The sequence below is a fragment of the Oncorhynchus masou genome, unplaced genomic scaffold (genome assembly GCF_036934945.1).
Source record: "Oncorhynchus masou masou isolate Uvic2021 unplaced genomic scaffold, UVic_Omas_1.1 unplaced_scaffold_1581, whole genome shotgun sequence".
In the NCBI taxonomy this organism is placed as follows: Eukaryota; Metazoa; Chordata; class Actinopteri; order Salmoniformes; family Salmonidae; genus Oncorhynchus; species Oncorhynchus masou.
The window spans coordinates 22,521-38,955 of record NW_027005881.1 but is presented as its reverse complement, the minus strand read 5'-3'; the positions used below and the strand labels follow the sequence as shown (position 1 = coordinate 38,955).

General features: G+C 43.4%; 2 protein-coding genes and 1 non-coding gene across 3 annotated transcripts; 2 read left to right on the top strand and 1 right to left on the bottom strand.

Annotated features, from left to right (window-relative positions):
* Window positions 1–7,628: 7,628 nt before the first annotated feature.
* Window positions 7,629–10,783, top strand: LOC135531403 (INO80 complex subunit C-like). The gene is made up of 5 exons (XM_064959442.1): window positions 7,629–7,942; window positions 9,187–9,327; window positions 9,422–9,518; window positions 9,714–9,781; window positions 9,913–10,783. The coding sequence occupies exons 1-5, from the start codon at window positions 7,724–7,726 to the stop codon at window positions 10,042–10,044; spliced, it is 657 nt and encodes a 218-aa protein (XP_064815514.1). The 5' UTR covers window positions 7,629–7,723; the 3' UTR covers window positions 10,045–10,783.
* A 199-nt stretch (window positions 10,784–10,982) lies between these two features.
* On the bottom strand, window positions 10,983–11,055 carry trnat-ugu (transfer RNA threonine (anticodon UGU)). The gene has a single exon. It is a non-coding gene; the product is annotated as a tRNA-Thr (tRNA).
* A 2,535-nt stretch (window positions 11,056–13,590) lies between these two features.
* On the top strand, window positions 13,591–14,997 carry LOC135531402 (H-2 class II histocompatibility antigen, A-Q alpha chain-like). The gene is made up of 4 exons (XM_064959441.1): window positions 13,591–13,744; window positions 13,958–14,221; window positions 14,336–14,617; window positions 14,804–14,997. The coding sequence occupies exons 1-4, from the start codon at window positions 13,687–13,689 to the stop codon at window positions 14,932–14,934; spliced, it is 735 nt and encodes a 244-aa protein (XP_064815513.1). The 5' UTR covers window positions 13,591–13,686; the 3' UTR covers window positions 14,935–14,997.
* The last annotated feature ends 1,438 nt before the right edge of the window (window positions 14,998–16,435 follow it).

Below are 16,435 nucleotides of genomic sequence, written 5' to 3'. Positions count from 1 at the left end.
CCCCTGGCATTTTTCCTATTTTGTTGCCTTACAACTGGGAATAAAAAAATATTTTTTGGGGGGGGTTTGCATTTTTTTATTTACACAACATGCTAACCACTTTGAAGATGCAAAATATATTTTTATTGTGAAACAAATAAGAAATAAGACAAACAAAACTTGAGTGTGCATAACTATTCACCCCCCTCCCAAAAGTCAATACTTTGTAGAGCCACATTTTGCAGCAATTACAGCTGCAAGTCTCTTGGGGTATGTATCTATAAGCTTGGCACATATAGCCACTGGGAATTTTGCCCATTCTTCAAGGCAAAACTGCTCCAGCTCCTTCAAGTTGGATGGGTTCCGCTGGTGTACAGAAATCTTTAAGTCATACCACAGATTCTCAATTGGATGGACGTCTGGTCTTTGACTAGGCCATTCCAATACATTTAAATGTTTCCCCTTAAACCACTCTAGTGTTGCTTTAGCAGTATGCTTAGGGTCATTGTCCTGCTGGAAGGTGAACCACCATCCCAGTCTCAAATCTCTGGAAGACTGAAACAGGTTTCCCTCAACAATTTCCCTGTATTTAGCGCCATCCATCATTCCTTCAATTCTGACCAGTTTCCCAGTCCCTGCCAATGAAAAACATCCCCACAGCATGATGCTGCCAACAGCATGCTTCACTGTGGGATGGTCTTCTCGGGGTGATGAGAGGTGTTGGGTTTGAGCCAGACATAGCGTTTTCCTTGATGGCCAAAAATATCAAGTTTAGTCTCATCTGTCCAGAGTACCTTCTTCCATATGTTTGGGGAGTCTCCCACATGCCCTTTGGCGATTACCAAACGTGTTTGCTTATTTTTTTTTAAGCAATGCCTTCTTTTCTGGCCACTCCTCCGTAAAGCCCGGCTCTGTAGGGGTGTATGGCTTTAAAGTGGTCCTATGAACAGATACTCCATCTCCGCTGTGGAGCTTTGCTGCTCCTTCAGGGTTATCTTTGGTCTCTTTGCTGCCTCTCTGATTAATGCCCTCCTTGCCTGGTCCGTGAGTTTTGGTGGGCGACCCTCCCTTGGCAGGTTTGTTGTGGTGCCTTATTCTTTCCATTTTTTAATGGATTTAATGGTGCTCAGTGAAATGTTCAAAGTTTCAGATATTTTTTTTATAACCCAACCCTGATCTGTACTTCTCCATAACTTTGTCCCTGACCTGTTTGGAGAGCTCCTTGGTCTTCATGGTACTGCTTGCTTGGTGGTTACCCTTAGAGATGTTGCAGACTCTGGGGCCTTTCAGAACAGGTGCATATATACTGCGATAATGTGACAGATCATGTATTTAACTAATTATGTGACTTCTGAGGGTACTGGTTGCACCAGATCTTTATGTAGGGACTTCATAGTAAAGGGGGTGAATAGATATGCACGCACCACTTTTCTGTTTTTTTTTTTTTAACTAGTTATTTTTTAATTTCACTTCACCCATTTGGACTATTTTGTGTATGTCCATTACATGAAATCAGGTTGTAAATGACAGGTTGTAATGCATCAAAATAGGAAAACGCCAAGAGGGATGAATACTTTTGCAAGGGACTATGTTCCCATGCAGCAGGTGATCCAAAGAGCCCTGTGAGAGAGCGAAGGGTTGAGATTACCAGAGTTTGAGTTGGGGGAAGAGCCCAAGGATGAGTGATTTGACTGGGAGCCCCCAGTGAGTCGGCCTGAAGAGAGATCCAGAGAGGATGAGTTTTAGTAATGTTGGATTTCTAGCATTTCTAGACATTGTGATCAACCGCTCTATGCTGATGGTGCAGAAATCACAGAAGATAGATGTGGTAGTTGCAGCAGGGATAAATATTTGGGTGTGATAGATTTTAGTGCAGAAGATCTACAGGGAGTCTTGAAAGAAGGGGTTCCATCCTCCCAGGCCTGATGTAGGATTGTTTAGTGTGAAAGTAGTGTGATGGGGTGGTGGGTTCTTTTTGGGGGGGATAGTTGGTGCTTTAAAGATAACTGGGAACTCAAAGGTCAAATCATGATGTCAGTGATCTTCAGGCCGGAAAGTTGGAGCGCTAGAAAGATGCCTGAGTTTCCAACTTGGAATTCTGATTTGGACCATTCCAAACTATTTTTCCCAGTCTGAGATTGTTTTTTCCCCAACTTCCCAGTTGTCTTGAACGAAGTCTGAAGTCAGAGATTTCAGAGTTCCCAATTCACAGTTGTTTTGAATGCGGCAAGTGTATAGGTGCAGGGTTAGGTGGTGGTGAAATTTAACATTTCCCTTCCTCCATTTTCTGTGGACCAAAATGTGAACAACAGCCTGTAAAATGCAGCAATACGCAACACAGCCTCTAGTCTGCAAGTAATTCACACAAAAAATACAACTTTTATTTTGAAGGCCTCTTGAAGGTTTGCGGAAGTATAAATGGAGTAGTTTACCCCTGTGTTAGGGAGATGCTAATAGAGTACCACATTATGAGTCATAATACCCATAAAACCTACAAAACAGGGAAATGGTTCCAATCATTTTTTCCAACATTCATTTTTCTCACAGGAGATTTTAGAAACACAAAAATAAGAACTATGTTTTGTGTATGCTTACCCTGGCATGACGTTTTAATAACCATGTAAATGTCTCTTGGACAAGCTTTTATCAGTGTATTTGCCTGTGTTTAACCCCCAACAAATGAAATGTTAATTTGCTGATAATGTGGCCATCATAAAGAACTACAAATGCCATCAAGATCTGGACAAGACTGCCGAATAGAGGCAAAGGTAAGAATCTCTGGATTAACTATCTAATGTAGTAATGAGTAAATTGGCTACATTTCTTTAAATGTACCTGTTAGCAAAGGTGATGTCCTAGAGATGACATGCAGGAGCTTGCAGGGATTTGTAGTCTTGTATGATGTCTACTTTGACGCTAATTAGCATTTTTGAATTGTAGCCTAAATAGAGCCAAATATAAATACAGCCCTTATTTTAAGTGTTTCTAAAATCTGTCTGGCATGCCAGTGCTGGGATCTGTAATGGCACATTCAACACGAGGTGACTGCGTCCTGGGCTCTACTGAGAGGAGTGCCCTCTCGGTGCTGCGGCCAGCTGGGCTTCCTCTTGCACCTTTTCTAGGTACTATCGGGTAAATGTGGCACCTCCTCTGCGGTTGGTTCAACGGTCCTGGGCGTCACCACCCCCTTCCGGGGACTGTGCCGGGACCCCCTTCCAAACTGACGGCCCATGTGTCTCGGTCCCGCACTGGGACTTTGTTGCTAGCTGGCCAGGTCCTCTAGCACCGACTAATCTGGTACGGGTATATTTAATATATTGGAGTAATCCAATATAATGAAACATAACAAAGGTTGCGTATGTAACCACGTGTTATGTGAGCTATATGGATCACTCCAATCCTCTACGGTGCTGGTGCGCCTCAAAAATGATGTAGAGAACGTGTGCCGAGGCAATGGGGTCTATATATAGGTATGGACCCCAGCCGTGACATAGGTGTACACGGGAGTAAATATGTAAATCCTCACCTCGGATGTATCCCTCCTCCGCGGAGTGATACCGATACCAATATATTGGAGTGATCCAATATAGTGAAAACATAACAATTGGAACCCTTTCCGTGTTTTGACCGCTAGATTTTATGGGTATTATGACACCTCCATATCCCAAAGGTTGAGCCGTTGAAAGGAGGATAACTGGGTAGCATTGTGTTTAGGAAGGAGCAACTGAAATGGAAGATTCCCGGTGTATGACGCCTGCCGCTTGGTGTGACTCATAGCCGGTGGAGAGCATGGTGAAACACAGATGACTGTCTGTTCTGCTGAGTGTTGATGCAGAGTCTATACCTGATGAAGTTAAGTTAGGATGTGTCAGTTATCCTGTGAGACCATTTGTGCAGAACCCACTAAGTTTATTTCAGATGTTAAGCTCATGTTGCAGCAGTGTAGGTGGGGAGATTCCTAGATGAGAAGTGTGCAGGAGGACATGACACAAAGGAATGTGTGGAAACGGTGAAAAAGTGGTGTGTGTAAACATTGGGGGGGGCCCATGGTGCTGGCGATTGAAATGTCAGGTGAGAGGCAGGTTAAAGCTGCTAGGATCAGAGTAGTCAGAGTACAGTCAAAGGAAGTAGGGTGCTGAGTGGTGCTGCAGCACCCCTGAAAAATCACAATAAAATAACTATCAAATACAAAAATACAGCAGCTACCAAATTGTGCATGTTTTCTGTCACTTTGAGTAAGCAGAGTGCAGAGACAGTGCCATGTTCTGTCACTTTGAAAGCAGAGTGCAGAGACGGTGCCATGTTCTGTCACTTTGGAGTACAGAGTGCAGAGACAGTGCCACCTGTCACTTTAAAGCAGATGGAGAGACAGTGCCATGTTCTGTCACTTTGAGTGCAGAGTGTAGAGTCAGTGCCATGTTCTGTCACTTTGAGTAGCAGAGTGCAGAGACAGTGCCATGTTCTGTCACTTTTAGAAAGCAGAGTGAGACAGTGCCATGTTCTGTCACTTTGAGTAAGCAGAGTGCAGAGACAGTGCCATGTTCTGTCACTTTGAGTAAGCAGAGTGCAGAGACAGTGCCATGTTCTGTCACTTTTAGAAAGCAGAGTGCGGAGACAGTGCCATGTTCTGTCACTTTGAGTAAGCAGAGTCAGTGCCATGTTCTGTCACTTTGAGTAAGCAGAGTGCAGAGACAGTGCCATGTTCTGTCACTTTGAGTAAGCAGAGTGCAGAGACAGTGTCATGTTCTGTCACTTTGAGTAAGCAGAGTGCAGAGACAGTGCCATGTTCTGTCACTTTGAGTAAGCAGAGTGCAGAGACAGTGCCATGTTCTGTCACTTTGAGTAAGCAGAGTGCAGAGACAGTGCCATGTTCTGTCACTTTGAGTAAGCAGAGTGCAGAGACAGTGCCATGTTCTGTCACTTTGAGTAAGCAGAGTGCAGAGACAGTGCCATGTTCTGTCACTTTGAGTAAGCAGAGTGCAGAGACAGTGCCATGTTCTGTCACTTGAGTAAGCAGAGTGCAGAGACAGTGCCATGTTCTGTCACTTGAGGCAGAGTGCAGAGACAGTGCCATGTTCCGTCACCTTTAGAAAGCAGAGTGCAGACAGTGCCATGTTCTGTCACTTTTAGAAAGCAGAGTGCAGAGACACGGTGCCATTTTCTGTCACTTTTAGAAAGCAGAGAGACAGTGCCATTTTCTTTGCCTGTTAGCTGATTAGGCAGTGCGCCAATTGCTTTGGATTTGACGTTGGCATTTGAACATGGCCTTGTGAAACCTTGTTCTAATCTGGATAGCCAGAGGTTAAATTAATTGGGTGGGAGCCCCGTTGATGTTGACCATTCGAAACCAAAAGCTGTTTTGTTGCTATTTAAAAATATCTGTTGTGATAGCTGTATGCCTAATTGTTATTTTCATTTATTCACCCAGTAGGCCAGTGCAATTTTGGTTTCACGTAAGCCTGTTGGTATGAAAATAAACAACTGAACAATTTGCTATTTAGAGCATTTCCCACAAATGCATGTCTTGTTTTTGGCTTCAAAGACAATAACAAATGATTGTTGGCTGTAACAAATGTGCATTGTCATGCAGTGACAGAATGATAATGGAAATAATTTATCATTATTGATTACCTAGTTGGGCGAACTTTTAAACCTCTTGCTGTAGACCTACATCGTCATCCTCTGCCTGCATCTCTACCTGTAGCCTACCTGCCCCGGTATAATGTATGTTCACCTATCCCTCTATCAGTCTTGCTTGACCATCTTCCTGAATATTCAAATAGATCAATCTTGCTGGCAAAACTTAATGAAATATTGCTAAGTTATTTAGCTCTAGTGTAGATCTGGAGCTGTTTTTGTTGGATATAATGAATGCTGCGAGGGCCACACTATAATATAAGACAGAGACAAGCTGGCAGGGGGGAAATGTTTGTGGGCCGCCTCTGTGTTGCCTATGATGTTGCAATATTAGTATTCTCAGAGTAGTCTTGTTGATACAAAATGTTTCAATATAATCCAAGCCGCCTTGTTCGTTTGACACATTTTAATATTCTCAGAAACACCTTGTTGATGCAATGCTTCAATATTCGCAGAATGTTTCACTTCCCTGGTGAATAATGCAGACAGGCAAATACAAACATCAGCTGGCCTTACACAATATAAGCAACATCTCTGAATGCAGAGCAACACATTTGGTGGGAACTGTCATTGTACACTGTATGCTCCGTTCCACAAGCATGCCTTCATATAGCCTAGAGCAGGGGGTCTGAAACCTTTTTCATGAGTTACAATTGATCCTACAACTTCTAAAGATCTATGTGCCAGTTATGATTTTCATATAAGCGTTGTAGGCTACTCAAATGTGCCCAGAAAATGTCTAAAGTGAATAGCCTAATTCTAGCTGGCTACTGGACAGTCACACCCCACGGAGCTCCACTATGTCGACCTGACCAAGGCGCTGTCCATTCAGCGGTGCTGAATCACAGGCGCCGCCTTAATGTGTAGGTTTTTCTTCATTCCTTGGTCGATTTTGTTTGTCTTTATGGGTTCTTGTCGATTGTAGGCCTAAGTAATTCCTTTAACGTATGCATTTTATTTCAATGCATCTGTAGGATTTATCTGGCATCGTCTGTGGCATCGTCTGTGGCATCGTCTGTGGCATCGTCTGTGGCATCGTCTGTGGCATCGTCTGCGTTCGCAGTCAGCTGTTTTCTGCTCCGGTTACTTTCACATTGATGTGGGTATTTGACGTCGGCCTTGGCGTGTTTTATGCATCTATTTCAAGTTGCACTGTTCCACAAGTAGGCTGTGTACGATGAGAGTCATAAACCTAATTTTGTGGTGATAATGTCTGGGGGACATTTTTGTTTGTTTTAACTGTTCTCCAAATAGAATTTTAGAGTTAAACAGTAGAAGAAGACTACAGTAAATGAGCCGCAGCAGTAAATCACAGAGGATAGATGTTGTGGTGGCACCTGCAGATAAGTATTTGGGTGTACGTGATTCACAGGAGGTTGGTGGTGTAACAGTATAACTTTAGTCTGTTCCTCGCCCATACCCGGGCTCGAACCAGGGACTCTCTGCACACAACAGTCACCCACGAAGCATTGTTACCCATCGCTCCACAAAGCCGTGGCCCTTGCAGGGCAAGGGGAACCACTACTTCAAGGGCTCAATGCTATTAGCGCGCACCACCGCTAACTAGCTAGCCATTTCACATCGGTTACAGTGGCACCTTAATTGGGGAGGACGTGCTCGGGGTGATGACTGAAGCAGAATCCGTGGAATGGTATCAAATACTTTAAACGCATGGTTTCCAGGTGTTTGATGCCATTCCATTTGCTATGTTCTTGACATTCTCCCCTCAGCAGCAGCCACTGATGTGATTGTACTGCAGAAGAGTTACAAGCTGTTAGTGATAGTGTCCTGTCCTACCAGGCTGTTGGCCTGGTGTAGGATCAGATAGGGTCCTGTGGTGGTGGTGAGGTTGTTGGGTTAGTTGGTAGGGAAATTCTTCACAGCGTAATGAATTAATAATGCAGAATAGTAGGCTGACAAACAGCCAAACAGTAGATGGCGGCAAAAAACACGAGTAGGTTGTAGTCTGCCATAAAACCTTACAGAAGAAGGCCGTTAGAACTAGTTTTGACCCGGAAGTGATTGCGAGAAAAATATTTTCAATGACAATAGAACATGTGTTTATGAACATTTTAACCGTCTTTTTGCGTAAATCATTTACAGAGAAATGGCTTCTCCGAACCATAGCCCGGGTGTAGAAGGGGCGGTCAGGGTAACGGCTTCGCCAGCTGGTAAAATACAGACGTTGGTTTTGGCTTCTAGCCTGGCCGGGCTCCGCGGTAAGAAGAGACCTGCTAACACCGCCACCTCTCCTGCTGTACTCGCCAGTGGGAACAACAGCAAGAAGAAGAAATTTCAGCCCATCGCAAACCCGACACAAGCACAGGTAGTTTCCCCGAAGCTAGCTAGTTAGTTAGTTAGCTAGCTAGAAGGCTACTACATATGCAGAGGAATAGACAGACCAATTCAAATGTTGATCTGATTTCGATGATATAGTAACAATAATTTTGTTGGTCGTGGTAAGGGGTCCTCCCATTACAAAAAATACAGTTAAATCAAATTGTATTTGTCGCATGCGCCGAATACAACAGGTGTAGGTAGACCTTACAGTGAAATGATTACTTATAAGCCCTTAATGCTTTAAGAAGTTAAGTAAAAAATAGAAAATCAAAGTAATTAAATAATATAGTGTAGTTAATCCGCAGCAGTAAAATAACAATATCAATATAATAAATAAATATCAAGTAACAATATACAGGGGGTACCGGTACAGAGTCAATGTGCGTGGGCACCGGTTAGTTGAGGTAATTGAGGTAATATGTACATGTAGGTAGAGTTAAAGTGACTATATATAGGTAATAAACAGAGAGTATCAGCAGTTTAAAAGAGGGGTCTGGGTAGCCCTTTGATTAGCTGTTCAGGAGTCTTACGGATTGGGGTAGAAGCTGTTATGAAGCCTTTTGGACCTAGGCTTGAGGTAGTAGAGAGAACAGTCCATGACTAGGGTGCGGTTAAAGCCTCACTTCACCACTTTTTAACCTCGTATTCATCATCTCCAGATCAGTCCCACTGAAAACTATGATCTACGTTCTGCAGTCAAAAACTCTAATCTCTTTTTTGTTTTTCTAAACACCAAAGATCACTCAAAAAACTTGAAAAGTAGGGAGATTACATAATGGTTGTAATGCTGGCTGCACTTTGTCCAAACTGGTTGATCTAGCTAGTTATGTAACAGCTGAGCTGTCCCCTGGGCCAAGTTCAGTTGCCAAACAACATTGCAGATAGAAATGCCATGAATAGAGCCTACATGATCACTTATTTTACATGTCAGAGAGGCATGTTGTATAAACATAGTGTAACAGTGTAACTTTAGTCCGTCCCCTCGCCCATACCCGGGCTCAAACCAGGGACCTCTGCACACATCAACAACTGACACCCACGAAGCATTGTTACCCATCCCTCCACAAAAGCCGTGGCCCTTGCAGAGCAAGGGGAACCACTACGTCATGGTCTCTGAAACGCTATTATCGTGCACCACCGCTAACTAGCTAGCCATTTCACATCCGTTACACTGGCATATTTCTATCTAAACATTCCAAAATGTTGCATTCTGCTAAACTGACCCTGTAGGTGACTGCAGTGGAGGCAGTGTCTGAGGGGAAGGCAGTGGGTGTGTCTGACGCTGTAGGTCCAGCCACAACGGAACCAGCAGCCAAACCCCTGCCCTTCAAAGACCCAATATTTGTGGTGAGCAGACTGGGGGGGACACTTGTGAAATGATAACTGGTTGATAGAGCATTTTCTGTCTTTCCCTCACTTGTCTTGGCCTCACTCCTCTCCCCCTTTCTACAGCATTCAGGGATAGGGGAGCTGCAGCAGGAAAAAGAACCGGACCTGGAAAAACCTGAAACAGATTCTTGCAGTGGAACGGACTCTACCCTGGAAGATCAATGACCCCAATTGTGAGTGTGTCTGACTTTGTGTATGAAAGATGTTTTGGGTCAATGTTTCTGCTTTGAAAGATGTTTACAGTGAAAATGAATAGCCATTTTGGGGATTTTAACAGACGGCTGTGTAACTATAAGCTACTTCTGACCTGATTCTTTCTGAGCCTTCTCTGATTGCCTGAATTTAACCTTTGAGCCTGCTGTGTTCAGACTACAGCATCGATGCCCCTCCCTCCCTGAAGCCAGCCAAGAAATACTCAGACATCTCTGGACTCCCCGTGAGTAACTGACACAAATACAGTCTTCACACATGTTTATGGACTCTCTGTGAGCTGTTGTCATTTTGTATGTGTCAGGTGAACTACACACACACACTCACTCTGCATTATGCTATGTGTCCATGTGTCAGGCGAACTACACTGACCCCCAGACCAAGCTGAGGTTCACGTCATCTGAGGAGTTCTCCTTCCTGCGCCTGCTCCCCACTGACGCCGTCACCGGTTACCTGGCGCTCCGCAAGGCCACCTGCATTGTACCCTGACCGCAAGGCCTGCTGGGAGATGGGAGTTCAGCGTGTGTCTGTCATGGCCTGGGAGGGACATTGACCATTATGGGGAACAATGTCTAGGTGTCTGAGAGACTCTCAAGGAGAGGGACCAACAGGGACTGTTACAGAGCGAGGGATCCAATGGATAACTTTGGCCCCCTTTCGACAACAAGGGAAGCGCCTCTAGTGTCGAGAGACTATCACTCCCAATCTGGCTGACGTCATGATGGGGATGTCTACACAGACATTTTGAGCTAGCTACTGTCTACTTAGATATTTTGAGCTAGCTACTGTCTACACAGACTTTTTGAGCTAGCTATTGTCTACACAGACCTTTTGAGCTAGCTACTGTCTACAGACCTTTTGAGTTGGCTACTGTCTACACAGACATTTTGAGCTAGCTACTGTCTACACAGACATTTTGAGCTAGCTACTGTCTACACATCTGAGTTGGTTGTCTACAGGAAAAACAATAGAGTGAATAACTTGACCTTCCTATGATGATTGCTCCTTGATCTGTCTGAAATTATATTTGTGTTTTTTGTGTTGCTGTATGATGATAGTGTTGCTACTTGTTTTATCTGCCCTCTGTAAGGTAACACTCAACATATTGTTACCTGTTTTTTAATGTATTTAAAAAACAAAATACTTATCATCCTTACTGAACAAACTAGTTGTGCCACATTCTGTAATCACCTGCTGTAATGAGATTTGACAGCTTTGAAAGATGACTTTCTCTTTCGGACGCTGTTATCCTTTGCTTGGGAGCAAAACTGGGAGATGAAGTAGAGAAGAGACTTCATAATGTGTTTTCCAGGGCTGGGTTAGTTTGAGTTGCTGGCTAACTGTAGAGAGCAACAGTACAATGGCTGCTGCATGACAACAGGTGCTACTGGTCTCAGGGTCACAAACCAGCTGGGCCAAAATATGTCAGGCCCCAGCGAGAATTGAACTCGCGACCCCTGGTTTACAAGACCAGTGCTCTAACCACTGAGCTATAGAGCCTTACCTGTATAGCAATGCAGAGAATATGCTATTTAAATACCACACCCCTACTGGCTACAGTGCAGATGCCACACCTCAGTAATATGTCAGACTCCTTATATAAATACAAGTAACGATACCTGCCGGTGTGATCCCACAAAGCCTTCCGAACCGCCATTGTAAATTATATCAAGTGAGTACCACATTGAGATATACTAAGACCCAAGACAAGGTTGAGGCTTATCAATGACAGTTGGGCAGAAAGATTACTCCGAGCTACCCAGAGAGACAAGATTATGCTGGATCTCGGCTTGTGTCTTTCTGTTATCGTTCAGTCTAGTTTGAACTGTGTTTGACCATTCAGACAGCTTTGTTTATGAAATTCTTGACTGGGCCAGGAAAAACAAACAAGATTTCAAAGGGTTGATCAAAAAGCTAATGGAAGAAGACTGGATTTATCCTGCCTTCTAAAATAGAGAAATACAGTAGGTGATGTGACAGTGCCTCCTGGTGGTATAAAGTGTTTAAAACAAGAGTATAAACTGTGGTTCAAGTCCTGAATGCTGATTGGCTGACAGCCATGGTATATCAGACTATATACCACTGGTATGATACCATGTATTTTTACTGCTTGAGTTACGTTGGTAACCAGTTTATAATAGCAATATGTCACCTTGGTGGTTGTGGTATATGGCCAATATCCCACGGCTCAGGGCTGTATCCAGGCACTCCTCTTTGCGCATAAGAACAGCTCTTGCCGTGGTATATTGGCCATATGCTACACCCTTGTGCCTTATTGCTTAAACATAGTGCCAGAGTCCTCTATAAACGTTGCTACGCACAGAAGGCGTACGTCACTTTAAGCAAACTTTGATTTATAAAAATAAAAAAACGACGGGAGAATGTGCGGTCCTCCATGGATACTTTGGCCCACATGTACACACACAAACTCGAGAAATGAGAAACTACGACGCCGATGGCAGAAGGATGGAAACTCAAGAAACGCTTTGAAATTAATACAAATGTGTGAAATAAATCGAAATATTACCTCATGGTATGAGTTACCTGGAGTTCACACACACCAAAGACACGATTTAGGATAAATACAAACGGAGATATGTTTTTGCAAAGAACCCCTCATGTGGTCCAGTTTAATCGGGAATCATTTAATTGGATCTGTAATTATTAAACAATACATGAATGTTATGAAATGTATTCTCATAAATACTAGTGAACAGTCCAAATTCTGTTTAAACTGAAGCCGTTTACGATGCCTCAGTCGGGCAGATACGAGTGCACAGTTTCATATTGTTATCACATGTTCGTTGCGCAGAACTATCAGTTACAGTCAGGGTAATTACCACACCTGAAGGTGTTACGCAATTGGGTAGCTTTGACAATCACATGGATGGTTATTAAAACGCATGCAATTACAATGCGTAATGACGCACAATAGCTGCTTTGGCACTGTTGGAAGATGGAGAGCGGCTTGGCGAGAGCGGCTTATCAGAGAACAGCAAGATCTACTGGCCAATGATGAGGAGTGGCTTATGAGCTGGTTCCCATTACCAAGAGCTGTTCTCTTGGATCTGTGTTGTAGTGGGCCCAACTTTACAGAGAAGCACCAGAACTAACAAAGCCGTGCCTGCACTTAAACTCCTTGGCAACCTCGTTAACAGCGTTGATGGTGTCTCTTTGCGTTTGCAGGACTGCATCTGTGAGGACACGGCTGCTGGAGGGTTGACGCACAAGGTGCAGTGGAGACGCCGGGGCTGGGGGCACTCAGAACACTCAGTTCCCGCTCTGCAGCGCCACCGAACCCGCTGGAACACGCAGACTAAAAACAATAGAATGTGTAAATGTTTGAACAACTTGAATGCATCTGCTTTATTCTTTTCAAACGTGTGAATACTATTTACGTACCTGGATCATCCGGTGCGTCTTGCATGTCCGTCACTACTCAGGAGGGATTCCCCTATAATACCGGCAAGGGGGTTGAGCTCCGGTGTCCTTTCCTCCGCCGTGGCAGAACACTGTAAGGCGATGCACCTTTGACCTCCACTTTTGTCGGACCACCTTTTCATTTCTGAGCCAGCAGCATCCACAGCGTCCGCCACATGTAAAGCCCCACTATGTCCACCAAAGCATATATTTTCTTTCTTCATCCTCCCCTACAAGAACTTCCATTTCACACTGGGTGAAATGTTTTTTTTATTGCCTTTTTGTCGGGATTTGTTGTCATGCAGTCAGTGACTATTCATAGGCAACTATGGCCGTTAAAAGGGTGGGACAAGACGCTCGCTCACATGCGCCAAATTTCGAGTTGATTGTGATTTCTAACGGAAAACCGGCGTGGGACTTGCATACGCACTGTTAAAAATCAGAATATTTTTGTATGTAAACACTTTCTGTGTTTTGTCCGTACGCCACCTTTTGACGTGAATCTCCCGCCCAGTTTTATAAATGAGACACCTGGTCTGTAAACTGTTTCCTCATGGATACAGAGTGAGAGTGAAATAAATGTTCTGATTGGTTCTAGTCTAGGTAATGCATGTTCAGCATTATTATCTGTAAACGAGAGGAAGGACCAGCACTGGAGTTGTCAGTGCCTTGTTCTCGGCAGAGTTCTCCCACACGCTCACGAACTGAGAGATGAACCTCTCTGTGGCAATTGTCGTTCTTACTGCGGTCGTCTGCACTTCGGCAGAAAGTAAGTATTTTATGGATTTTAATGCCATTTGAATTAGGGCCAGGGTCATATTAATTTATTCAAGGTACTGGGTATATGAAGTGTAATAACGGTTTAAAATAGACTTTGAACCAGTATTTGGTTCAATCACTTTGTAAAGATTGAAGCTGATGTAAATGATTTGGTGTATTTATCACTCAACTGAACTTGTATGCTATCTGTTTGGGTTTCCAGTTCCTCATGAGACCGTCTATGTGCAGGGCTGTCTTGAGAAGACAAAGGTGGAGGCGGAGGCGGAGCTTCAGATGGATGGGGAGGAAGTGGTATATGCTGACTTCCAGAGTGGACAGGAAGTTTGGACATTGCCTGAGTTCCTGGGGCCATTCCCAAGCTCCACTGTTCGTAACTTCTACAAGAATGCCGTTAAAGGCAGACGATTGTGTCAGGATGCCTTGGCTCTTTGGATATTAGAAGAAAAGTGTCCACCTGAGGTAAAAGGTAAAGAGCAAATCAACTTTATGACAATAATTAAAACGAAGATGAAAAGTGACATTTCTGTATTACAGTGAGAGATTGATTTTAAAGCTAGTGGTTGTATTCCCCCCCCCCCAGATGCCCCTGAGAGCACCATCTACCCCAGGGCTGAGGAGGTGCTGGGGGTGGAGAACACCCTTATCTGCTTTGCCAATCATTTCTACCCCCCGCCTGTCAAAGTCAACTGGACCAAGAATGGCCTGGAGGTGACTGAGGGAGCGTCTCTCAGTCGGTACTATCCTAATAAAGATGGAACGTTCCACCAGTTCTCCAGCCTGAGTTTCACTCCACAGGAGGGGGATGTCTATGCCTGCACTGTGGAGCACACAGCCTTGGAGGACCCCAAAACCAGGTTCTGGGGTGAGAAACTGTTTCTCTAAATAGGGTATTTATTAAATTATCTTGGGTCTTTGGAAGCCTATCAGATATAAGAAAATCTGAAACTCAGGGTAATGTTTCCTCAAACTATTGCCACTGTAATATATAATAGTTGAAATATGTATTTCTTCAATGTGTTGATGGCACCGCTCTCCTCTTGTCCCCCAGAGTGTAAGATACATGAGGTGAGTGGGTCCAGTGCTGGTCCTGCTGTATTCTGTGGAGTGGGCCTGACTCTGGGACTGTTGGGAGTGGCTACCGGAACATTCCTGTACGTCAAAGGACAACAGTTTAACTGAATTGTGACATATATGAAATCTAAAAAATCCTCTTTTGCAGTTGTAGGTAAACAATGTGACAGAATTAGTATGCACCGCAGTTGCATATTTTTTGTTGAGGGGGAAACCGCTAACGTCGTACAATTTTACACATTTTGCCACTGGGCAAAGAAAAATAGGCAGTTTTATAACTAATCTCATGCTATTTTGCCATGAGGCTGAGAGAGAGTGTTGCTGTTTTAAAGCTAGTTTCCTGCAATTCTACACATATTGCAATGGGACAGAGAGAAATTTGCATTTTTTAAGCACATTTCCTGCTATTCTACACATTTTGCTCTGAGGCTTAGAGAAAAGGTTGAAGTTTAGCAGCTAATTTCCTGTCATTTTAAACATTTTTGCCATGGCTTATGACATGTTCATATGTTATCTGGGGGGGGGCTGACCTCCAGGGTGTACCCACCTTTTCTTTTGGAGAGGGGGGGTGCAGAGAGTGTGTGGTACGCCAGTGCAAATAATATTATTAACTACTCTGTAACGGTTTAATTTTTTGCATGTCAATAAAATCTTAAATATTTTTTCGGAAAACAATCAAAGGTATCATAAATATGCACCCAACCTGAGACGTTTAACAATAATAGACACATGAATGGATCACATTCATTAATTGTTCCCGTCTTTTACATTGTACACTGCAAGTGGGTAGTTCCCCCTCCGTCATCAAAACTTACATGATCAAACTTTAATGTCATTTCACCATTTACTACATTTACATTACATTTACATTTAAGTCATTTGGCAGACGCTCTTATCCAGAGCGACTTACAAATTGGTGAATTCACCTTATGACATCCAGTGGAACAGCCACTTTACAATAGTGCATCTAAATCAACTAACTATCAGTTGTGTGGTAAACAGGAGGAAGTATGAAGTTTTTATACAATGTACTGAAACTGTGAGTGAGAATGGGAGAGCATGTCTGAGCTATTGTGGGACCAATACCATAGAGACTCAAACAAGACTAAAGTAGTAGGTTGGTTAATATTTACACACAGTGACAGGAATAAGAGTTTTATTGTATGCAATAATTGGTATGGGACTTTGCCTGGTGTCAAATCAATAATCATAAACAGGGTCGGGTAGGTTACTTTCTAAATGTAATCCGTTACTAGTTAAGTGTCATTGTAATCCGTAGCGTAACTTGTGAATTACCCAAACTAACAGATTACGTTCAGTTACTTTTGCATTACTTTCCCTTTAATAAAGAGGTGTTAGAAAAGACAAAGGATCCATCCAACACATTTGGTGTGTCATAGTGGTCTCTGACTTCTGGTCATACCCGCTCAGGCGGACAAACTTCAACTTGCACAATTGTTCAACGCTGAATTGAATGAAATTGAGAAAACAAAGTGTCAATGTATTTTTTCACAAACATCGATTCTGAATTTAAAAGTAATTCGAGAAGTAATCTAGTTTTTCAAAAGAATTTGTAATCTGATTGCAATATTTTAGCTGGTAATGTAAT